We start from the raw sequence: 26,885 nt of genomic DNA on the forward strand, positions 1-26,885 counted from the left end.
TCAATAAAAAAAAAGTTGTTGTACAGCCGGAGATAATTTTCCGGTTTTTTTGCCGTGGTCTGCAGATTTTTATGTCTGACGTTTTGTCTACTACTGCGGTAGGTTATTAAAGGCAATGTGGTAACGGTCGATTTCAAAAAAAAATATTTATACACAGATGTGTAGATCATGCAAAGAGGTAACTTTCGGACACAAACGGAAAGAAAAAGTCCTCTGGAAACAGTTACTTTCACATAAATTGAATTACACAAAAAAAGAACACTTTCGGAACAAATACTTTTATATAAACGCTGAATTATACAAAAAACACTTTTCTCTATTCAGTTTGTATTCCAAACATTCTTTATGGAATTGATTCAGATATGATTCACAGCATTCCTACATCTTATAGTGAATGAAAGAGCTGAAATTTCACTTACATGGAACGCTGTCATTCTTGTATCGCAGTATTTTATCTACAATGATTGAACAGAGTTATCATAATTCATTTTTCAGAAATTTGGAATAACTTATTGGTGTATTAGGTATTTTGGTTCTTATTGAAGAACTATAAACTTTTTGTCTGAAAGTATTTATTAATTTTTATGATATGGGACGTTTCAATTGAAACGAAAAGTTGTTCTACCGCATGCATTTCGAAACGTCATGTATTAAAACAATACCATTGGTTGATAGTTACATCGACAAGAACATTAATTGAATGATTTACGTCCCAATACCAAAAAAATCATCGAGATCAAGGGCAATTATTATAATAATATTAAAATAATGAATGAAATTCAAAGTACTTTAAATGTTTTTGTGAATTTTGAATACGATTTGATTGATTGAAACTGCTATTTTCGATTATCTTATTTACTCAACCGTCTCTCCTAACAAAAAATTATTTCAACCGTACTCACCTGTTCATAAACACTTTAATTTATAACTCCATCCGCGAAATTACCGAAAAATGAAAGTTTTAAAATTTCGAATTCGACCACCTTCTCGTCAACTTCGAAAACTTTTGTAGGGTCTCGATTTCAGGCGCGCTCGTCACGGCTGAAAACTGAAACTGACGCTCGTCGAAGTTGGGAGTTGCGATGGACGGGAACACGTCGGTTGGATTTATGCGCGAGGGTCGCTGTCATCTGCTTAGATTAATTGGGTTGTAGTGACCACATTGAAATTGACCCAAGTGTCCGGAACGACCAATTGAATATGAATCGATGCTTCGTGTATACGCGTTGTAAACTATGTCATCATCGGGATTTTTTACCATGTGTCGTGTTTAATACATCTGTATCTGTAGAGTAGGGAGGGTGAATGTAGGCCCACAGCAACATGTGACCTATTGTACACCCTCCCGAGGAGTTGTCCTCCATCCTGTCCTTTCCAGGAAAGTGGACAGGTCACGAGAAGACATCTTCTTTATATCGGCAGGTGTAGGCCAAGACTCGTCGAACACACACTCTTTTATTGACGATAACTTCGGAAACTGCATGGATGGTGTCCACTAGCCCCAGTGACAGTGACCAGTCAGAAAATCTACTGGTCATCGCCAGATATTTCTTCGGCGCCAGCTTCCCAGGGTCGCCCAAGGTGATCCTGGCAAGATTGCCTCTTTTGATTCCATCCCATCTCTTTATGGAATGAGCATGGGTGTGACGTTTGGCTAGTTCCGCAATTGTCGAAGTCATCAGGCCGTAGGTGTCACTAGGTACTAAAATTCCTAGTCCAGCCGCTTCCTTGGCTAAAGAGTTGGCAATGCGATTACCTTTATTCCTGCCCTGCCCTTTAGCCCACCTCAGAGGATAATGTTATTATCTACCGAGGCTTTGCCTAAATCTTGGTGGCACTCTAGTACCATCCCTGAGGTAACACGTCTGTTCAAAGCTAATAGGGCTTTTCTACTATCAGTGAAGATTGTTATGTTTTTACTAGAAATTCCTTGCCTGGTTGAATCTTTTGCGGCGATTGAGATATCAGCCAATTCTGTTTGAACCACGCTGGTATTTTTTCCCATCCCCCACTCAATCCTCTTAGGAGTGACCTGGAGTATGGAGTACACTGCGCATCCTGACCCTTCTTTGGTTTTTGAGCCGTCTGTATGTATGCGTATTGTATTTGTAGCATCTGACTTCGTGTTCTGTTTCATTTGTATTTTGTAGGGTTTATTAAAACACAATCCTGGGTTCAATTGCATCACTGGCTGCCTGCAGCAGAGGTTGCGCAGTAAGCGCTTCTCGTTATAGGCTCTTCCTCAATTGACCCATTCCTACTTCGAGGTTTACACCAGCCGTGCGCAACCGTAACATGTCCATTAACGCCAGCTCCTTAACGTACAGGTCCAGAGGGGTCAGACCAGTAATTAATTCCATTGCCGCGGTTGGTGTTGTTCTCATGGCTCTGCAATGATTAAACAAGCCAATCGCTGTATTTGATATAATTTTTGGATGGCCGTGGCTTGTAGAACTTTCGGTCCCCATGCAATGGCTCCATACGTTAACATAGGTCTCATTATTGCAGTGTAGATCCAGGCGACCACACGGGGTGAAAGACCCCATACGCGTCCCACTGTCCTCCGACATTGCTCATAAGCCACATATGCTCTTTTTGCTTTATAGCTGAGTTCCATGTTAGCTTCCTGTCGAGGGTAGTACCAAGGTATTTCACCTCTTCAGAGAAGTTTAGTTTGCTTTTGAAGATTTCGGGAGGTTTTAAGCTCGATAAACCATATCAGTCTTCTTGGGATTGATCGACAGTGAATGTTCCTTTCACCATGTTTCTATTAATTTGAGCCCATCCTGCACTCTATCGCATACATTTGCACAAATTGCCGGTGTGCAAGATAACTATGTCATCTGCATATGCAATTGTGTAGAATCCATTATTGTTGAGGTGAATAATCAGGGTCTCCAGAGATGCTGTCATCTGCTTAGATTAATTGGGTTGTAGTTACCACATTGAAATTGACCCAAGTGGCCGGAAAGTGAATGTGAATCGATGCTTCGTGTGTAAGCGGAGTAAACTCTGTCATCATCGGGATATTTTACCCTGTGTCGTGTTTAATACATATTTCATGACTTTTTTCTTCCCTTGACTGAACGTGTTTGTCTCAAAGTACACTTTTTTCATTTCATGAACAAATTTCATCTTCATTGAGTTGGGCGAGTGCCCTGTTGGGATATTTTGAGATCTCAGCAGCAATCAACTGCATACATGATATTCTTCAGTCAAAATTCTGTTCATATGGCATTCATGGAGTTGCTAACAATTGATTCAGAAGTTTGTTATTGTCCGGAGAATGATATGTGAATATATTGAAAAACGGATTAATCGAACTTTCTCTGTGCGTGTCTCCCAGGGTTCTGTTTCAGGGCCAATTTTGTTTCTGTTCCTTACCGAGTCGTGGTATATACTGATCGATACTCTATACATTGATGCTCTTCATTTTTTTTCAGATTTCAATTTTTCACCTCTTTTTAGCTTATTACTACAATATATTTGTACATTTTTTCTTATCTTTGATATTTTTTGTTTTTTTTTTTGGTCTATTATTTTTAATCTTCACTGTATTTTTGTGAACAGTATATAGTCTTAAAAAAACAACATTTTATATACTTTTAACGTTGTATGCATTTATAAACAGGACACCCTTTGTCGACACAATGTATTATATTAACGGTTAACGACATTAACGGTTAACATATTACCGTTAACCGATTTTCGGCCAATGTTTCATCTACAAATTTAAATTGGACCAAAGCGTTGCCGATGCAACCCGAAAAGTTAACCATGCATTTGGCAATGATAGTGTTAATGAACGCACTGTTAAACGTTGATTTGCGAAAGTGTGTTCCAGAGATTTTTGTCTCGTAGATGAGCCCCAAAATGGTCGACCTACAATAATACAGGACGAAGACTTGAGGACTTTAGTGGAGACTGACCCATCATAAACGGTGCTTGGGGTGGCGGAAGAACTGGACGTCAACTTCCATGCGGTTTTTGATGGTTCAAAACGTATTGGAAAGGTCAAAAAGCTCAAAAACTGGGTGACCCACGATTTGAAAGATCGACAGAAATTGTCACGTTTCGGGGTTTGTTTTTCTTTGCTTTTGCGCAACCAAAACGATCCTTTTTTGCATCGGGCTGTCACGTGTGATGACAAGTGGCTCCTCTACAACAGAAGACGTTTAAGACAGAGGTTAGACATCGATGAGCTACCCAGGCACTTCTCAAAGGCAAAAACTCAACAAAGAAGTCCAAAGTTACTGTATGGGGTCATCGACTGGTGTTATTCACTATAACTTTCTGCAACCAGGTCAAACCATCACAGGAGAGTTTTATTGTGAGGAAATCGACAAAATGTACCTAAATTGCGTCAGCAGCAGCCGGCAGTGATCAAGAGAAGAGAACCTTTCCTGCTCCACGACATCATGACATAGTTCAAAAAGATTACTTTGATATCCAGTATTTTCGCAAGTGTAATAATAGTCTCTATTTTATACAAATACTTTACACGTTACAAAACATATAAAATAAAAAGTTAATATGATTCCCTATTTATTTTTTTTTAATGTATTTTTTGAATTTGGTGAAACTGCTTAAGCATTTGATTATGTTGGGTAATTGTATAATTGCCGCATAAGACGGATGTCTTTTTGTCATAGATACTAATCTGTGTGTTGGATAAATTATATCATTACTGCCAGTAGGATAGTCATAATTCTCACTTTCCACTTTGAACTTCAATTTATTCAAAAGTTAATTCATACATTCATAAATTCGAGAAGATGTGAATAACGACGCTCACCCTAGACGCCCCAACTCATCAACATGATTGATGACGTGCAATTTTTTCGGAAACGTTTGGCATGAAGCGTGTGGCAGCGAAGTTCGGTACATAATTGCTGAATTTTGAAAAAAAAAACGTCGAATGGGCATCGCTTAGGAATTGTTGAATGATGTCAACGACGATCCAGATTTACTTAAATGGATCATAATTGATGACGAATCATGGGTATATGGTTATGATATCGAAACTAAAGTTTATTTGTCCCAATGGAAGAACCCAAGAGAGGCAAGACCAAAAAAAAAAAAAAGGTCGATCAAATGTGAAGGTTTTGCTCATTGTTTTCTTTGATTACCATGGCGTAGAGCATCAAAAGTTTTTGCCACATTGACGTACGGTCAAAAAGGAGTATTATCTTGAATTCATGGGTTTTGTATCACGATAATGCACCTGCTCACTCATCATTGCTTGTTCGTAATTTTTTGGCCAAAAACAGAACCTTAATCATTCCTCAGCCACTGTATTCACCAGATTTGTCCCCCTGCGACTTTTTCTGTTCCCAAGATTGAATTGACCCAAGAAAGGACGGCGTTTTACAATAATTGAGGAAATAAAAAACGAATCACTGAGAGAGTTCAAGAACATACCGAAAATTGCATGTCACAACTGAGTCGAGGATTGGAAAACTATCACAAGTGTATTATATCTGAGGGAGACTACTTTGAAGAGGATAAAATATAAGTTGATGAATAAATATTTTTTGAGAAAAATAAAAATTCACCTAATTTTTGGAACACACTTCGTATAGAAACCTAATGTTGTCAAAATGCTGTTTTTTCTAAAGCTGCCACGGCAAGTTTGCCTGTATTTTAATTAAAAAATACTTCTAATGACTCTTTTCTGAATTTTGAATATTTCAACTATGTTCATATCAGTCCCCAAAATATTATGCCAAATCTGAGGCTTCAAAACTAGCTAAATGAATGAAATTTGAATATTTGCTCACAACTTCAATACTATAAACTGTTTCATTACCTAAGTTTTTTTCTAGATTATTTATGTATGTATGCCAATGAAAATGTTCATAAATATAGACTCCTAAAAATTTTGTATAGTTTTCAATTTTAATTTCATTTCCCAGTATCTTCACGATGATGGGGTTTAAATTTTTTCTTGTGCGTTGTTTGTAAAAAGAAAATGTTTATTTCTTCTATATTCAATATCCAGCGTGGTATCATCCGGGGAAGTAGTTGTTTTCTAGCAGCCATTTATCAGAACCTGTAGTATAGGTAGTTGGGAGAGATGATATTTCGAAATATCTATTTTCTAGTAAGTATTTATCCTCAATACAGTCTTTGGACATGGTTTCAATCAATCAAAATATACTTTATTGTCAGAAGATTTTGTATTCCATCGGCAAGATTTGTAGATATAAATATAAGCATAACTAATGGTGTATAGTTAAAAGCTGGCCATTAATAAAGTTTTGAATAAAACGGGTACAAATACAATAAAAATAAATATAAAATGGAATAGACGTTTTAAAATGATTCATTAAAATACTCTTGCAAGCTATACTAGGGTCTATCAGCTAGCAAATTTTTAACTGCTTTCTTGAATTATACGTTAGTCAGATTTGGAGACCTTATATCTACTGGTAAGTTATTGAATAATTTTCCACCATTATAAAAAATGGAATCCTCGATTAATGTTGAGTTAGGTATAGGAAGTTCAATATTAAACTCCGTTTTATGTTTGTGCACGAAACATTCAGTTTCAAAAATGAACAGTGCAACGACGGTTAAAATCTTAATGGCAGCAAAATAATTTCTGTATGATTCCCTAGGTTTGACTTTACAGAGACACCTTACTGCTCTTTTCTGTAATATCAACACAGATGAGAGAAGGGTTGCACTGCATGTTCCCCAAAATGGTATTCCATATCTTATTTGGGATTCAATTAAAGCGTAATAAACCGTTTTTGCTGTGTGAAAATTCAGCTTGTTAGAAACCACCTTCACTGCATAACATCCGGAGGAGATTTTACTTTTGAGCTGTCTGACATGTTCATCAAATTTGAGCCTATTATCAATATAGACACCAAGAAATTTTGTGTTCAATTTGTTTTCCAAGATATCATTGTCTATTGGCAGTTCATTTAGCAGACATTTAAATGTTATTATATTTATTTTGGAGATATCCAAGGATAATAAATTAGCATCATACCAATTTTTCACCTTTTCTAAATCAGATGATATCTTTTTATGTAGCTCTGCTGGGTTTTTTCCTTCCACAATTATTGTTGTATCATCCGCGAATAGAGTAAAGCTGCCAGATATATTTATCATAGTCAAATCATTAATATACAACAAAAACAGAACTGGACCCAACACAGAACCCTGTGGCACACCATATGTGATTGCCCTGCTTTCTGAGAGTTCCGATGTTCTTACTATTTGACTTCGGCCTGAGAGGTACGATTCAAACCAATTGTACATCACCCCTCTGCAGCCATACTGGTGAACTTTTTTGAGTAATTATTCATGATTAACACAATTCAAAGGCCTTCGAAAGGTCACAGAAAATTGCGGCAGCTACTTCACCAGCGTTTATTTTCTGAATAAAGTTTATAAAGGAAAGAGAATATTGCATCACTTTCCTTCTGGAACCCAAATTAGTTATTACTCATGATATCATGCAAATTTAAGAAATCATTCAATCGTTTATTCACTAATTTTTCAATAATTTTCGCTAAGGTTGTAATTGAAGAAATGGGCCGCAGAAATGTAAGACTGCTTGGCCTTGTTCTGGATGATAAACTCACCTGGTCAAACCATGTCAGTCAACTAAGCCTAAAATTGTCCAGCTCACTCTTCATAATCCGCCAACTGAGGCCCGTAACAAACTCATACACCCTAAGAACCGTCTATTTTTCCCTCTTTCAAACCCACCTTAATTACGGTTTACTACTTTGGGGAAACTCAACAGCGGCACCAAAAATATTCATACTACAAAAAAAGGCTGTAAGAATTCTCTCCAACGCTAATTATCGTGATACATGCAGACCACTTTATAAAGCACTGAAAATTATGACCCTTCCATCTCTCTTTATTTTGAGCACACTACTGGAAATACATAAGAACCTGCCGAATTTAACTCTGCAATTCGCTGTCCACGAACACAATACCCGCGGGGCCAATAAAATCAGAGTACCCAGATATAGACTTGCTGAATCTTCCAAAAACTCACTCAACTACAAACTCTATAATGTGCTACCAGATAAGTTAAAAAATGCAACCATGTATACGTTTAAATTCACTATTAAACTCTTCTTGACGGACAACGCTTTCTACTCACTAGAGGAATATGAAACTTGTGTGATAAACGGGGGCTTGATGACGTATACTCGCTGAGCAGTCATAAACCCAACCTAAACTAATAGTCTCACATGTATGTATCTATGTTTAATCTTAATATTAACACTTAATTTTAACTAGTTTCTTTTTTTGTAACTTCTGCATTTTATATTTTACATGTTTTTTTTTATGACTATGTATTTATCGTAGTCAAGTGACTTACTATTATTATTATTGTTTTAACTTAGTTATAGTAATGTATCTCTAACTGCTTCAAGCATATGTATTGACGTGTCTATAAACTGTATGTTTCTGAAGATTAAAATTTATTATTATTATTATTATTAATGAGATTAACTAAAGTTTCCAATGCATTGCCTGGTAGATTCAAAAGTATTTTTACCGAAATCTTGTCAAACCCAGCGGTATTTTTATTTCTGATACCGTTCAAGGTTTCAATTAATTCATGATCTATGTAAGTCGCTGGCACTTTGCTGTTTGAGTCAGATCTTTCCTGAACTGATAAGAAGGAAGGCCTCGAAATTGATCTGTGATCTACTTGAATAATTTCAGCATGGTCCTGCTGCTGGATGAAAGAGAAACATCTGCGAGACTAACCTCTGTGAGGAATCTTTCATAAATGTCTGTCAAATATAATTCAATATCCAGCGTATTATTAGCCGAGAAAGTAGTTGTTTTCCTATAGGCTTTTACCAGAACGGTGTAGGTACTTTGGGAAAGATAAATGTTATTTTCTAGTATTCAAATATTTTTCATGAACCAATATAATAACATCTAATATAAAATAATAATTAAAATGAAACAACATCAGTGTGCTGAAACCATTATATTTTATTTAAATTAATAATGTTTAACAAATTATCGATAGAATTTTCAAAACAACATTTTAGACTTCCATCATCAACCATAAATAAATAAACCGAAGTTAAAATATCCAGCTTGGTATTAATAACGAGTTACTTGGACGTCCTAACCTATCTATGATAAAAAGTCAAGTACATTCATTGAAAAATATACATATATACAAAAAATATTAACGTACTTCCAAAAGGCACTCTCAGGAATGAATTTATCAGGCTACGAATTTCCATAATACTTGGATAAATGCGTCAGTAATAAGTAAAATAAATTCGAAAAATTTAAATCAATTGCTATGGAATATATTTATTTACATAACAACGATTGTATTAGTATTTAGTACAACAAAGAATATCAGTCTAATTTCGAACATTGAGTTGCATCATAGCTGCCAAAGTTGAAAATTTTAATAAATTATCCACTGATGCTAATACAGTACTTAATGCTGCCCAAGACAGAAAGGCCACGCTGATATGATCCTTGAATAAAAGTCTTTGAAGATTTTTTATTCATATAAAAATACTCTCCTCAATATTGAAGGACATATCGAATGGGCCTCATCTTATTTATCAATACTGTTATAGTATTTGCCTACCTAGCAAAAGCTGGTAATTTTTTCGTTACTTCATTCTACAGCTGAAGTTTCTATAGAATTTTCATTCACCATAATAGGTTTTCTTCTTGTTCTGTTCTGTGTTGCACTACCAATCACCTCCATCCATCTGAAAAAAAAAATCTAATTTTCACAAACAAGCAAAGATGGAGTATGAACTGTGGCCAATAATGAAAACATTGACAGTATTTGCTTTATATTATTTTATTTCATTTATTAAGTAATCTACAGAACAAGTAGCTCCAATTATTGATTACAATATTAAAAACTAATTAAATAACTATTCTCAATATAAAACGATGACTGAAACTAAGATAAATCCTAATCATTTGAATCAAAATCAGATTCAAACACACATTCAATTGAAAATGACGAATGGATCTTTTTCATTTAAATTGGTGTTCATTTACAATAAGTATTAACTCCTAAAGATGACATATCAATTTCAAAATTGTTTTTTAATGCTTTTATATTACATTTGACATTCCTCAAACAATTTGTAAGAGAACACATATTGTTCAATGCGGAATTTGTTTGGGCAAAGCAAATATATCTTTTCTTCTATGTACTGCAGTTCAGATACATTTTTGACGAGTGCGGATTATCTACTTTATTATGCAATAGCTTATAGAAAAATAATAGAAAAGCAATGTTTCTTCTAAATTCTAAGGTGAATTTAAATGCACTTAAGGAAGTATGATAACTAAGATTAAAAAGATATTCACATGTTTTTGTAATGTAGAAATCTCAAGAATTTTTGCAATTTCATTTTTATGAACTGAATGATAAGGAGACCATATTATTGCACTATATTCCAGTATACTACGGACAAATGCATTATAAGTGTTAGTAATGTGGATATTTTTGTGAATTTGAATGTTGGTCATATGTTGCTCAAAAGTGAGTTTTTCATCCAGCAGAACTCCCAAATCTCTACATTCTGTCTTCTTGACTAAATATTCATTACATTTAAAACCATTCCGTTGTTTTTTCCTAGTAATTGATATACTAAAGCATTTGTCAAGATTAAACGTGAGGCTATTTGCTAGGGATCACTCGTAAACTATATCTACGTTATTTTGTAGCAAAATCACATCTTCTTGACTTTTGATTTCTTAGAATATGCTGTCAGTAAAAATGTATACATGCATATGCTGAATCCACATGTAAGAATAAATAAATAATAAAACAAAACATTTCTTTCCCAAAAGCTAATCTCTCCTTTCAAATTAAGCAAGATTCCTATGAAGATCAAATAATATATATGTCTTTATTTAGTTGCGAAACTAATTCATTTACAATAGGAAATACATTGTCACATTATAAATAAAATAATTAACATAAAAAAATACAAACCGTCTGATGAAAAATAAATATGTATACATGAAAAGTTACATAAAAAAATCATACATAGGAATATACTATATTTCCATTAAGTATTCCATCAATCGTCTTTTGAATATATTTATCGAACCACTATCTTTAATTTCTTGTGGGAGGTCATTAAAACAATTCACTCCTTTATAAACTGAAGAATTATGTGTACTATTTTTTAAATATTTTTCAACTTTTATTTTTTTTTATTTCTTGTATTACACTCATGTATTTCAGCCACGTAAGTTAATTTACTCTGTAGATATACAGGTGCATATCCAATTTTGATTTCAAAAACAAAAATTACTGTTCAGTACTCGAAGAATTTCTTCACTGGGCTGGGATTAAATCAAATAAACGAATGAATGTCATTACATGCTGTCATCGTTGACATAGTCGTAATTTTATGAATGAATTGAGTGAGTCATCTTTTAATGTTATGGCGCTGAAAACGCAATAAGGCAAGTGTCTTATTACGAAATATCGCAACCTCTTTCATATGCTATATTGTGTAGCAATCCTATGAATGACATCTGATTCAATTCCATAATGAATGAATGAGGTACAAACTCAATAGAAGTGTTTTTATATAATTCAATGTTAATATAAAAGTTGTTGTTTCGAGAGGACTTTTTTTTCCAATTTGTGTCTGATAGTTACTTTTTCACAGTTCATTTTGAAATTAATTGCTTTCTTCCTTTCATTGGAAGATTTTCACATTTTCTGTATAAAGATGGAGAAGTAGAAAGCCAGTTTCCAGTTATAATGAGCTTTAAATATTCAGAGTAAAAAAATTGGATGAACCTTTGAGAACAAAAACATCTGGAGTCAAATCATTTCTATCAAAGTGTAAAAATGAATTTTTTGATTGATTTACCGATCAAGAGTGTAATTTTCAATTTTTTTGCTAGTTTCGAATTTTAGAAAAAACTTCACATGTTCACATATTCGGATCAATACATAATTCTCACACTGGAACTCTAAACAATAAATTTAGGATTTGTTAGTCACTATAAAGAGTTGACTGTCACATTTCTGTAGAAGAATATCACATAAGATAGATATGACATCAAATATTAGAATTTTCATGACTAAGTTTCCTTATAATGATAACCGTTATTTTCCCATTGTGTTATCGTTCCGAATTCTAATATTTTATGAGAAAATAAATATCATTATTATAAAAAATGAATCACATTTGGTTGTCTATTTCCATAGTCAACTATCCAGTTAGCATTGTTTACGTTTCATGAGTTACCAAACTTTCCAATTTTATTCACATTTTTTTGTTTCAACTGAGCTCAAATATTCTCAACATCATTCGTGACAAACTTCTATTAACCAAAAACGCAAAGATACAAAAAACTACTCTGAGGCTACATTCGTGGATTTGAATTTATAAAATTAATTTTAGTATTTTTATCAATCAAGTACAAATCAAAATATCTTACCTGTTAAAAGTGTACTCTGACTCTGCACGGAAGAAGTACACATGATTTTTATACTGCAACTTGAATACATAGTCTTTGATAATTTGATCCTCAGGAGCAGGTGGACCAACTGAATACCCCAAAAGCGGCAAAGACGCCAAAGGAAACTCATCCAAACAGCCTTTGTAGAAGAACAAACAGAAAGACGTGAAAACCACCCAAAGCTTCTGCCACCCATTGCTGCTCTTGAACTTCCTCAACAAGTACCCGGACAATTGATTCTGAAAGTAATGAAATAGTAATAATTTCTTCATGTCCATTAACAGTGACTTACCTCCACAGCCAATAATTCGTCTTTCATGCTAATGCTAGTACTTCTGTGCCAACAAACATGAACGGTGGTATTGCTACGTTGAGCTTGTGGTTTAGTCTGAGTGCTCACTTCGTTATTCCCACACTGATCTACGTGTTCATCAGACGAGCCTAGAAATAAATTAGGCCGTTATTTTCCGCTGTTCTGTAAGATGTAGGGCATTGTACATTTTAATATCAATAGTATCGTCCATTCTTTGTAACCGGGTTTGAGGTAAAATCAAATTATCTTTATTTCTAGTATTGTGAACGTGTATATCGGACACAACAGAGTAACTATTAATGTTTTGTTTGACATATAGTAACTTTACAAAAATTATCAGAGAGTAAAGTGTCATTATTCTCAACGTTTTAAAGATTGGTTTGCAGGAGTCTTCAAAATTAGCATCTATGATACATATTACAGCCCTCTTCTGAATGAGAAATATAGCATTTAAATGAAACTGAGCTGCCGAGCTCCAGACAGACAAGCCATATCTAATAATGGATTTCAACAATGCATAATAAGTAGTTATTGCATCGGATTGGTTAATAAGTTGTTTAACTTTTCTTATAGCAAATACTGCACTATTTAGTCTATTGCAAATTGTATATATATATATGTATGTTCCATAATAGCCTGACATCTATATCTACACTCAGAAATTTAGTGTGCAGTATGTCTAGGTTGTTTTCTACATTGTAGAATAGCCTGGATTCGAAAATGAGACTTTTGGTTTTTTTTCATTGAGTATGAGCTTGTTTGTCAAGAACCAGGGTTTTGCTTGTTCCATAACTTCCCCAAGGATTGTAGCCGGACACTCCCCTTTATTGATACTGATGCCAAATGTGGTGTCATCAGCATACATAATTGTCTCAATATTTGAGGAGAACATATTTGGCAAATCGTTTATATAAATAATAAAGAGAAGGGGACCCAATATTGATCCCTGATGAACTCCCCTACTCATTATCTGAGGAGTACTTCTCTGATTTTCAATACAAACTACTTGAAATTTTAACTTTGTTTTTGCTTGAACTCATTCATCTGATATCCATATCATAGGAAGGCATCAGAAAAACACAGTCCGTCATTGGGAGTCAGTCATATTGAATTTGGAATGATGTCATTTTGTTTTTTTCTTTTCAGCAAACCCTTACATTTTAAAACAATATTATGACCCAACAAATGACAAATGTCAAATGCCAAAAAATTGTGAAATAAAAATTTAGGTTTTAGGATTAGTTAGGTTAGTTTTCAAGTTATAATATGCTTATTCAAAATAGCAAGGGTTGAGTGGTAGAGCACCCTCAGGTGAACTCCCCCTTGGGATTTTTGTGTAACAAGATGAATATCATGCATTTTATTTTTCATTGGAAATAAAGACATTATTATTATTATTATTAAGGTGGATAAATAAACTAGTCTGCCATCTTGGGCGGTCCACCATATTGAATTTAGAGTGTCGTCAATTTATATTCCTTTCAGTAAATCCTTTCATTTGATACCCAAATCAAGGGGGTTCATAAAAAAACTAGTCCGCCATCTTGGGAGGTCCGCCATATTGGATGTAGCATGGCGTCACTCAGCAAGTAGTGCATTGTCATCCAAACTAAACGTATATGCAAAGTTTCAACTCAATCAATTGAGTATAAGTGCTTCAAAGCAAATTAAAAAAATATCTAATAAATGATATAATAGTAAAGAAACATTTTTGCGTGCAAGCTTTTTACCAGCTCTAAAAAAAGAGAATAAACCTTTATCATTCATGTATATAAAACATGTGTCATATCTTTTGAAAGTGAGCAAAGAATCAACAAAGAATTGACAAATTATATTGCTTTGACCTATAATAAAGTTGAAATATTTACTTACTACAACTTTTCAGGCTCAAGTACGTGATTTTCGTATCAGATTTATCTCTCGCCATCTGAATTGCATTCTGCAAATCCATTTTCCATTTCTCTTTTTCTTCGGGAGAATTTGCCGCCACAGTTAACGACCTGTTACCCCCGTAAATTATCAATCCGTTGAACATGAGATCACCGTCAGGTTCCTCTATCAAGACTCCTCTCAAAGGCATGTGTCCGTGCACCTTGAACTGTAGGGTTGCTTGCGATCTTGACGTGTAAAGCAGAATATCTGAAAACTGAAAAAGAGATGTAACGAACACCATGTAGGATGTGTGAGGGATATCTTTTGCACCTACTCAATGTTTACACTTTAAATAATTCTCGACCGTGATATAAACTCAAGATGTTTAATAATTTTATACTTTACGGAATATATTTCAACAAATACAGTGGCGCATATTAACTATTGGCATACCGACTAGGCTGAGAAAACTATTTCTATTGCAAGTTACTCAGTTATATGTGCGGAGTGAGGAAATAGTATGGAAACGCCTAGAAATCTCAAAACTTCACTGGTAACATAAAAAACATAAGTCATGCCCTAGGACATTTTCAACAAGGTATCTAACAGTCTAATTGGATTTCACCTTGATGAAGAGGTCATTTTTACACCCCTATTTTTGATACCTGAATCGAAAAATAGCGAAAATGTTTTTGTTCAAAAAATTTATTTGGGTCCATGATTGAAGTGACCGTTCATCTTACTTTCATTGCAACACATGAACAACAATGTGGATGTTCTCCTCGCCTCTCACTTTCCAAATATATGTTGATCTTCATTTTGTCCCTAAGTTTTTCAAACCCTAGATTTCAATAAATAGTCGAACGTAAAATTTTAAATTTTTTCAAGCAGTGCTCATTTTAAGAAATTATCTTTGAATATGAGGTTCACATCAAGATTCAATTGGACCTTCAGATTTCTCACTGAAAGTTTCCCAGGGTGATACCTTTTGTTTTTGTTTTTCTCCACACCTGCATTATTTTTAGGGTTTCCATTCTTTTTTCACACTGTGCATATGCAAACTTTGAGAAACCCGATTCCCCCTGGGTAAGTCTAAAACCATACATGAGGAAGCCTTTTGAAATGGCTAATAATGATTGAAAAGTCATTAATTATTATCGGAACCTAGTGTGCCCTATGTGCCAACAGACTTAACATACAATACTCAACTTGCTATCATTCTTCAATAGGCATGTCAACATTGACAGGGTATTAATCCCATGCTGATGTCTGACGCCTGTCGGATATAATCCAACGCCCTTCGTGGTATTAGCCATGAGAGTAGTTGTTTTCTGTTAGGCGTCAGTCCATTAAACCTACTGTGTAGATATATAGAGACTGGCTTGAACGTTTGAAGTTCCATTTGCTTTAAGTTTGACAATGACACAAGACACGATTCACGTGTGATCTATTAAAAACAGTGTTGCCAAAAAGATACCAGAAAAAATCACTGTTTATATTTAAACATATTATTATGATTAATTAGTATAATGTTCAATTAACAAGAAGCTCTCATATTGGCGACATTTTCGAGAAATAACTGAAAATATGAATAATGAGGTGTTTGGGAAAACTATTGAAAATTTAAAGTCCCTAGATGACTACTTGACCCCACTAAGTAAAATTTTACCTGAAAATACTAAATGTAAATAAAAAGATTGGACAATTGATTTTTCATTGAACAAAATTTCACACCACTTCCTAGTCATGAAAATACTTTCATTCGGGTAAGTTTTTACAATCGTAGATTGTCTAATCTAGGATGAGAGTCAAAACTACAGATCTAACAGGGGAAACCTCAATTATTGACAAAAACTCACCAAGAAGAACATTCTCTGCTGGTAACCTTTTCTGGAATGTTTCAGAAGGCAACCATGTCTGATGAACTTCCTTCCGGGCTGCATCAAATTATCGAACCCTACGATGTCTCTTTGCAACTCACACAACGTCGCCAAATTTTCGGACTGCTCCAAAGTTTCGGCAACGGGCTGCATCAGATCTTCCAACGTGTTGCTAGCGGTTAGACAATCTCCCCTGTCCGGATGATTGGGGCCATACTGCTTGAGGAGCCTCTGTAGGAGAGACTGGTATTGCAACAGTCGATGCAAGGGCTTAAGAACAAAGCTAGTGAGTGGAAGGTAACACACTTTTTGAGTTTCGAAATCACGATATAATTGCTCGAAACGGTTATTTTGTTTGAAAGCGGTGTCTAATCTTTCGAGGACCAGCATGTGGCCATCCAAGTATTCTTCATATATCTGTAAGGAAATGGTTATCGAGTTAGTCGAATGGTAAGCATGATAGAATATGAAAAATAGAGCAGCTAGAGACGATTTATTAGTCACACAAAAACTGATTTCCATACTTTTCATGACGTACATGACATGACACGGCAACACAGCTGTTACTACATGGCAACACAGCTGTTACTATGTCCATTCTCTCTCTTTAATATTTGTTCTATGAATAGAATATTTTATTCACAACTGAAGGTAACCAGAAAACGTGAGAAAAATCAGAATAATCAAAATTATATCATGGAAAGTTTTTGAAAATCAGTTGAAATGATTTGTGTTTCAAAGATTACACCTAGTATCACCTCATAGTACATATTTTGAAAAACAAATGTGTTTTATGTCGTGAAGTAATGTGATTGGAAAAAAGAATGCATTGAGATGAACTAAAGGCCTCCACAAATCATGTGTTTCTTGATTTATCTTTTCTCAACAACCCCCAAAAAATGCAATCATTATCATAAGGTTAAGCAAACCTTCTCTTGAATACACTTTTACGAAACTTGTACTGAACATCGCCATGTTAAGAACAACTTAATATTCACATTGATCATATTTTCTGATATTCGATATGGATTTCACTTTTGTACAGAAATGAAAGAATTAAATTTTTTTTTCTATTAGGAATTTTATCATATTAAAATTGCCTGCGATTATATTATCCTACCCTTTTTTTTAATACCAACTTTGTTTCTTGTGGAAGGGTAAGTAAATATCCGAAATGTTATCAAAAAGTAATCGTAATGTTCACATACTTGTAAGTGACATATCTGTAGCCGATCTCAACTATTCTATCGCAAGGTCACCTCGTCAAGATCATGCGGAATCAACAACTGATACCTATGCAGTGGAAGAAAGAAACAGGCGCCATTTTATTTTATATCATGGATTATGACACTTTTTTGCAATAGTTTGTTGAATGAGTAAGCTCTGGACCCAAGAAAGCTTTTAACAATACCAAGGGATCTGCGGATCGATCTACACAGGAGCTACGAAAAGAAGTGTAAGTACCCGACTCTCTTGACACAAGAGAAATTATTTACTATAGAATATGGTATACTGATAAATCAGAAGTAAAGAAACATTTTTGGGAAAGAAAGTTTTTGGCTTTCTACTACTCCTAAAAAATAACCCCTTCAATTCAAATAAAGAAACATGCATTCAGAGAAGTCACCCATAATATCGCTTTTGGAAGAGACACAGTACTCACCTAGGGTTTCAACTGGAGTGCAATCTCACATATAATAATAATAATAATACTTTTATTGCAAAACGATCATCACAGGACACATCAAACATCATGTACAGGTTTAAAAAAGCAAGTTAAAATATATTTACAATGTCTATAAATTGGGGGGATGAAAATATTGAGGTACAGTACAAATCTTAAAATGTTAAAACAGTATTCTAATACAAAGACAAGAATTTAAGTATACAGCTGAATTTAAAAATCTGAGAAACACAATTGAAAGAGTATCTAACTAATACTCGTTATTACATCCAACAATTAAAAGAATAATAGCGTTTCTGCTTCAAGTAACTTATGACAGAACTACTGAACCTGTTCAGGCCTTTGATATCTTTCAGTACTTGAGGTAGTGAGGTGTATGCTTTGATTGCTTGGTAGTGTGTGCCTTTCTCATAATAAGTTGATTAATGGTAAGGAACAGATAGCTCATTTCGATGTCTAGTGTTCTAGGTTCATATTAGTAGAATATTGATCAGCATTTGTAGGAAACAGATGGGGATATTTCTTTACAAAGTTGACAAGGCCCAGGAAACACAATGAAGGCACTATCAAGATGTCTAGTTCAGAAAAGTATGTCCTACATGAAGTATTACGACTCAATCCTAGTATACATCTCATAATTTTCTTTTGTGTTATGAATATTCTTTGTGAGCTTGATGAAGAGCCCTAAAATATAATCCGATAGGAAATAATTGACTGAACATGAGCACATGGTTCCATAGATATCGTATAACTCCACAGATGGAGTTCCAGATATTTATGTGTGAATCCCAGCTGAGGGTTGGATCTAGTATAAAGCCTAGGAATTTTATATGATCTGATATTGGAATCGATTTGCGGTTAAGTTTCACAAGTGGGGATGATTCAAAGTTATTTATTTTACTGAATGTTATTAGTCCCGTTTTTCCAACATTCAACTTAAGCGTGTTTCCTTCACACCAAATGCTCATGTTTTGTGTGACAGTTGAAGCTTTTGTTGAGAGCTCCAACATATTATTTCCTATAACAACAACTGATGTGTCATCAGCAAACTGATATATACTACCAAGTTTCAATGCATGAAACATATCATTCACATCCACACCCTTGGAGCACCTCTTGCATGATATTAGCTTTGCTAGACAGGTATTCGTCCTGTTCATCCATGATAGCAACAACTTGCGAACGATCTGATAGATAAGACTCAATGAGATTATGACTTACACCCCTAATACCGTAACCTTCTAGTTGGTTCAAAAGTTTTTTATGGTTTACTGTGTCAAAAGCTTTTGAGAGATCAAAGTACAAGCCTATCAAAGAGTGTTCCTTATCCACACTTTCAGTGATATGTTTAATTGAATTGAAAATTGCTAGTTCAGTAGACATACCTTTCCTGAAACCAAATTGTTGAGCATTTAAAATATTCTTTTGGTCCATAAATAGTAGCAGTCTCATGTATATTACACGTTCAAAGATCTTAGAAGGTGACAGAGGAAGTGCTATTGGCCTATAATTATTTATCTCATCTCTACAACCTTTTTTGAAGACAGGCACAACTTTGGCAGTTTTTAGGTCATCAGGAAAAATCCCTGATGACAAGCTCTCATTGATAACATTCACTAAAGGATCACATATATATTCTGTAATTTGTTAGAGAATAACACATCTATACCACATGAATATTTAGGCTGCATTTCATTTATTATGTTAAAGATTTCTATTCGGCTAACCAGTTTAAGGAACATTTTGTTGCTTGCATGGGACACAGTTTCATGAACATTTTGTATATTTCCGAATTGAGTGTAAAAGTTATTGAAAGTGTTTGCTATTTCAAAACGATTTGTTATAGTTTGACCATTGGGATCTTTCAGGGTTATGGATTCATCTTTGATTTTGGTTTTATTTTTGGCTTGATTAAATATACTCCAGATATGATGGAACACTTTTAATACATACCTAAGAGAATTTCAAAAAAACTATATTTTCACTCTAGAATTTCAAGACATCTGTCATTAAACACAAAGATATTAGTTTATAAAACAATTATACAACCATATACATAGAACTAATACCAAAAACAGTATGAACTCATTATATGTCAAAGGCTTTGATACGTATAAAAAATTTCTTCATTCAATTGAATCAGTTTCCACCTTAAAAAGGTTTGAATAAGTTGATTTATTCTGAAGATTTACAGGTGAATATCCAATTTTGATTTTAAAAATAAAAATTAGTGTTTGGTACTTGAAGAGTTTCTTCACTGGTAGCCATTGAAGGGTTTGCAACATATTTGGTATGGGTGTTATCCTCGAACATTGTAAGATTATTCGCATAACACGATTCTGCATCTTTTGTAGTCTGTTTATTTCATTTTGATTGAGAAAGAACAGAAAAGTAGAACAATAATTCAAATGTGGAAGGATTATGGAGTTGTACACTAATAATTTAGACCACTGGCTCATATATGGGGAACATCTTCTTAAATAGTTGATTTTGTAAGTTATTATTTTGATAACTTGATTAGCATGTTCCTTGAATTTCAAATTGCTGTCAATAGTTACACCCAAGTACACAAATTTTTAACCTTCTCTATATTACTGTCATTCAATCGTAGAAGTAGGTTTTCATTATTATGATCTTTATCTATCCCTAATAACATCCATTTTGTTTTATTTACGTTCACCTTCAGCAGATTTGCAGAGCAATATCTATACACCCTTTCAAGACTAGCGTTTATAGTATCAACACACTCATGTACATCTTCACTTTAAGTACAGTAGGGTATCGTCGGCAAATAAGTGAATTCTACATTCTTCTGATATGGTTACTATGTCATTTAAATATACGAGGAAAAACAATGGTCCCAAAATAGACCTTTGGGGTACACCTATATTATTTTTCATTTTATCCAAATAAACTATCAATAGTTTCAACCAATGCAATGAATCCGAAAAATGGCTTTTACACTCAAACAAAATCAGTTACATTTCAGTTGTTATTTTCAATGTTTCATGGCAATAGAAATTTAATTTATACTTCAGGGAATAACCTTATGAATTAATGAATATTTTTCAAGTTATCTTTCTCAAAACAACAGACCACTGAACTACAATAGAACAATCTCTTCAACAATCAAAGAACACTCAACCGCTAGTGGAAAGGAGCCTAAATGGGCATTCTTCAATGAAAAACAATAATCTCGAGTTTTTTCTAGTATTCACATTATTTTTCATTTATTCATTCATACTGTTATATTGTCAAACATGCAAATCTAGCTACCAAATAATTTGAATTCCATTTATTCGAAATCATCTAATTGGATTTGAAACAAATATTTTTTGACATCCCTACATCTAGTATATCCCCCTCCAAAATATCTCTCTAGACCCTTCCTAGGTTAACGTAAAAATGTCTGTTTATGACTATGTTTTCACTCTAATCTAAAAGTGTACAACATATGACTCATTTTCTGAATTGGCGCCTTTTTCAAACACCAGAATGTTCAGTTTGTTTTTCAATTTGACCCAAGTAAGTTCAGTAATCTAAAAATGATGGGCAACACATTACGAAAGTATTCTTGTCAGATAAAACGATATATTTAAAAATATAAATAAAATTCTTACAGGTAGTAATGGTGGAAGATGCGCCAGTAAAACGTCAGCGATGCGCCCTGCAACAGCTCTGGGTCCACCTCTGCCATCCCAACCTTGCAACCGCTGCTCCAAATCTTTGACCAGCAATCCATGAGCTTGAGCCAACGGTGCAATTAGCGACAAAAGTATCTGGCATTCCTCTGGTTCTTCTTTGCCAACTTCATCTCGGAACCACTGAAAAAAAATTGCAGAAAATTATACAAAACTACTGTAACTATTTTTACAGGCCAATAGAATGAGTATTACTTGTTACTTATTTTGTTGATATCCTAATAAATAAATTACAAGATTCAAAATTTGAAAGACTCATTGAGTTGACATTATTCTTGCCAGGGTGCGATTTAATATAAATTTTTCAACCATTGCAGATTTTGTCAATTGATTTTAAAAATGAATACAAATAATGAAGGACTGTGACTGGAATAATTATAACTGGAAACAAAACAAATAATCCCACGAAAATAACCCTTAGCAGGTAGTATTGTGGATGACCAGCTTCTTCACTGTGTATCAAGTGGGGTTCCTCTGGAAAAATGTTTAGAATCAGAATTCTCTTGGAAACCGGTAACATACCAGAATTTTTATGATAAGATGTAACATATAAACAGATTTAATGATCATGAACCTATTACTTCTGTGAATTGAAATATATTTCTAAAGGTTTTCATCTTTGTATAAAATAATCATCAGTGGTCTTGCTCATGGAGAAGGGTGCTCAGTACAGGAAAATTAACAATTACAGATTAACAACAAAATCTGTTTAAAATCTGTCACGATTCCTAGCTCAAATATGTTTTTTGTTTTTTCCATTCAGGGAATACTTGAAATGAACTCCTTCTTTTTTCTCCTCAATCTTCACTCTCCTCCCCATCTCCCCCACCCACTCTCGCTCTTGCCAGCTCCCACCCCTTCAATTTCACTGATTCTCCTCTCTAACCCTCCCCTTCCCTCTACCTCCTCTCTCTCCCTCACCTCTAACCCCCTTCATTTGAAAAATAATGACAGTATATATAAATAATGAAAATATTTCAAGAGGATAAAAGGAAATTACAGAATTGTTAAACACTGGTTCAAGAACGAGTTCGGGGAAGCCTTCTACATATTGGGTAGAGAGTTGGAGAGTGGATGAGAGGAAAAGCGAATCACAATTCCACATATTATATTACAACATTTTGGAATCACTGTTACTTCCTTGGTCCTCACATTGTACACATAAAAATGCAGTTTTGAAATTCTGAATGAAAAAAGTTACATGAGCTAACTTACCACAGGTGCAATGATATCAGAAAGAATAACTTCCTGTCCAGAATCAAATTTACGTAAATGAATACTTACAACATTGATAACGTCCAGGTCTTTTTTATAGGTGAGTTCCGTCATCAATATCTCTTTTGCTATGTAATAAGTACGATCAACGAAGTGTCTTGGCTTCTTCTTAGCCTCTCCCTCTATTTCGGCAATTATTGTTGTAGAAATGATATTAGCACCGTTGATGTTAGCATTGGCGTTAATACTGTTCATAAGTTGCTCTTTAGCATAATTTTTTGAGGGGCTGTCATCAAGAGTTGTCGTACTATAGTTGCCGTTACTTGCATTCAGAGAAACATCAGATATGTTACCGTTTACAGGTTTCTGCGGTGTGGAGTAGAAATTGTTATTATCCGTGTCATTCTCTTTCTTCTGATCAATAATTTCTTTCTTGGTATCATCTGAAACATTATTTCACGTTTAGTGTTATTTAGTTATTCAAAATATGAAATAATATAGTATAAAGAAACAAAAAAGAAAAATGAGGTTACAAATAATCAACAGAGAAGAACTTCTGATAACCCTACAATAACATAATAAACTATATGTCGTACAATTCAATAAATAATATAAATAATTTTTGTAAATAATATAAAGAATTGTTTTAAATAAACACAATAAAAACAAAAAGAATATCATTCAAAAGTAAGATAAAATAAGGGTGACCCTTATCTACAGATAATTCTCGGGGAATTAAAAATTCGACTGTTCTACTCGCCAATCCTGTTCCAATCAACAAAAAAATGAGGTATGCAAAATTTCAGCTGAATCAGAGTATTGCTAAATTTCTCATAAGTCAAAATAGAGCAATTTAGTACAATCAACGATACATTTAGACAATCCTAGCAATTACCCAAAAATATAAGATGTATAATTAAAATATTAGAAACAACATACGGCATATAGCCCATGCAAAAAAAAAAGATGTTTTATCAATAAATTCGATGGAATCCAAAAACAATGTGAAAGAACAAATATTGAACATAATTTGTCCCTAAGGAAGGACTTCTCAACTATTGGGTACTTTTGACAGTCTTTGCTAAGGATCTGTAAAAATATTCTTTATCAGTTTAATTTGTGACTATTTCATTGCAATATTAAAAGAGATTTCCTTTACAACAGCTGACTTCTTAGAAGTCTTTCAAATCTATTTGTACCTCTTCAATATTGTCCCGCTACTAGAAAACAAATATATAATCTTCATCGTAAAAATACCATTTTTTAAGGATGCAGTCTAATCTGATCGATGAACAATTGCAGAAGTTTGGTTCAGCTGACTTTCCAAACGACGGTGTTCAATTTTTGGTAAATGGGAGACAACAAAGTCTTGAGCTGAAATTTTACACACATCGTTTTTATATTCAACTGGAACAAGATATTTTGTTAGATGTTAAACTTGAAATGAATTGAAAAGAGTCACCCCAAACATGCTATAGTTTTTTCTCGCTCACCTTTCTCCTTGTTAGGCTCAAAATGAAAGTGAGGAAAAAGAAAAACTTGACAAATTGTATCTTTTATTTTCGAGGAAATAATGATTACAGAGGTAAAATGGGATGATTCTAGATGTAATCAAAGTTAGGATCGATAAATGATTGTACATAGCACAAATATGGGAACCTACATTTTCTCGAAAAATCATTTTTACAACATGCTTATAGCATAATTTCATGAAATAAACTTTCTAACGAAGCAACCCTGAAAACAGATTTCCTAAAATAAATCCACACACTAACTCAATAACATTCACCTGTGAGGAAGAAAAAGAGATTTGGTAGAGATGATAACATAGGAAAAGTAACCACCACAATTAACTCCATATCAATGTTTCAGGATGTATTCAAAAAAGTCTATTTTTCTGACGAAAACTCTTTTCCTGTTCTCTTAAACTGTCCAGTCCAGCTTTTGAATCTCTATTGCCTCTCTATATATTCTTGGGGAGTAATTTTGGGTATTGTCGGGTACTGTCCAGTCCAGTAATGTCAAGTAGTACTCGACAGTACCCAAAATTACTACCCAAGAATATATAGAGATTCAAAAACATAGGGATAATTTCAATACAACAGAAGATACAATGAATATTAATAAAAGCTGTATAACAGTTCTTAGAGATATACAAACAGGTAATACAATTAAGAACGATATAAATAGAGCACCCAGTACGGAAATAGTAGTTAATGTGTTGGATATAACAGGAACAAGAACCAGAGCACCAGCTCGGGTATTGCGATCGTTACGACATCGCTTTTGAAAAAGTCTACCGCAGCAGTAGACGAAACGTCAGGCATAAAAGCCTGCATACCACGGCCAGAAAACCCGGAAAATAGTCTTTATACGGTTATCTCCGGTCGTGAAAGTTTACATTCTTCGAAATACATTATTTTTTTTAATTAATTAATTTGGATAATAATTGTGAACTACTGAGCAGTTTGTTGGTTATATCAAAGTAACCTATGGATCGGCCAATACTACTTTTTTTTCTGAAACAATTGACAAACTGAATTGTTAGTAGCACTTAAAAAGTAGTTACTTTTGGAACAAATCCTGAAAACCCTCAAATGCAATGTTTCTAGTCTGACTAGAGATATCACAACGAGCCTATACAAAGTAGATAACATTTAAAGTCACTTGAAGTGACTAAACTATCAAAATTTGAAATAAATTCAAATTAGTGAATAACTTTCATCAACAATCTTTTTTTTAAATTGAACATTTTCTTCAACACTCCAACCATTTTCAGAGTTACTTGAGTTTTCCCCTAATTCTACAACTATATGATTAGTTTATTAACAATTTCTCATAAATATCACAAAAACGTAAAAATAGGAAAACCTGCTTATTGACAATGACACGTTACATAATTATTTCGAATTATTATTATTCAATTAATCGTCCTGCAGTTGCTTAGGCCAACAATCGATAAACAATCACATCTTTAAACCTACACTGAACCAAAGTTGAACCGTAAAAAATACACGTTTAAAATCATTTGTACTTCGAGTTCACTACAGGTAAAGGCTAAATCAGTTTTAGACCGCAGGGATTTCAATTGGCCATAATTTTTTTTCTGTAGACAAGAGAATAGTCATAATAATAATTTCAGTAGTTCGTTCTAAAACCTTGTTCAATTTGAAAATTTCAAGGAAGGAATTCAATGCTTATTCAAAACTGAACAAAAATTAAAGTGATTTTTTGTTTCAATCTTTCAATACGATCTTAGATTTCTGTCATTTTGAATAGTCGTTTATAGCCAATTGATTTTTTTTAGAAAACTAAATTCGGGAAAGAAATATTCGTTCCATAACCGAAAACTACAAGAAAAATTGAACAATAATACACTAATTTAATGTTTGATTTTCGAGTTTAAAACAGTTTATTTACAATGTTTCATCAGTCTTCGAGCTTGCTCATATTAATTATAATTATAATTGTATGGATATTGATCACAATGAAAAGAGTACAAAGCAGATAAATTTTGATTTCATTTTGCTCAATAAACATAAAATTAAGAAACTGTCTCCCATACCTTTCATTTTCGCTCACGTTATGAGATTTCTTTTAAAACAGCTATCAATCGAAGATTTTTGAATACAATGGGAGACATCAAAAAAATGCATGAACAGGTCGATTTTCAATTGGAAAGGGACATATTTCTATCATAACCTCAACGGTTATACCTCCTCCGTCCCTTATTGAACATCAAGCCACAATAA

The 26,885-nt window shown here is 33.8% G+C and overlaps 2 protein-coding genes across 3 annotated transcripts in view; both read right to left on the reverse strand.

The window, feature by feature from the left end:
* The window catches only part of LOC111504846 (adenylyl cyclase 78C), a 215,956-nt gene extending 214,725 nt beyond the window's left edge, over nt 1–1,231 (reverse strand). The window contains exon 1 of one of the 2 annotated variants that reach the window (XR_012464500.1): nt 903–1,231. The gene's annotated coding sequence lies outside the window, so the exon portion shown is untranslated. The remainder of the gene's footprint in view (nt 1–902) is intronic. The other variant, XM_074170986.1, reaches the window with a different exon arrangement.
* Nucleotides 1,232–9,634: 8,403 nt separating this feature from the next.
* On the reverse strand, nt 9,635–26,705 carry LOC111512525 (Chondrocyte-derived ezrin-like domain containing protein). Its single transcript, XM_074171174.1, has 8 exons — nt 26,699–26,705; nt 23,134–23,576; nt 21,838–22,041; nt 16,513–16,950; nt 14,654–14,927; nt 12,761–12,909; nt 12,448–12,707; nt 9,635–9,731 (listed from the first exon to the last, which is right to left on the reverse strand). Exons 1-8 carry the CDS (start codon nt 26,703–26,705, stop codon nt 9,635–9,637), a joined length of 1,872 nt encoding a protein of 623 aa, XP_074027275.1.
* Between the last annotated feature and the right edge of the window lie 180 nt (nt 26,706–26,885).

The sequence above is a fragment of the Leptinotarsa decemlineata genome, unplaced genomic scaffold (genome assembly GCF_025532065.1).
Source record: "Leptinotarsa decemlineata unplaced genomic scaffold, Ldec_3_MD MMD2_tig00000008_RagTag_RagTag, whole genome shotgun sequence".
In the NCBI taxonomy this organism is placed as follows: Eukaryota; Metazoa; Arthropoda; class Insecta; order Coleoptera; family Chrysomelidae; genus Leptinotarsa; species Leptinotarsa decemlineata.

Coding starts and splice junctions, on each gene's coding strand:
- LOC111512525 (XM_074171174.1), bottom strand. Junction 22,042..23,133: donor CTGATATCATTGCACCTGTG/GTAAGTTAGCTC, acceptor ATTTTTTTTCAG/TGGTTCCGAGATGAAGTTGG. Junction 9,732..12,447: donor TCAGAGTACACTTTTAACAG/GTAAGATATTTT, acceptor TTTTTTTTTCAG/ATGGATGGAGGTGATTGGTA.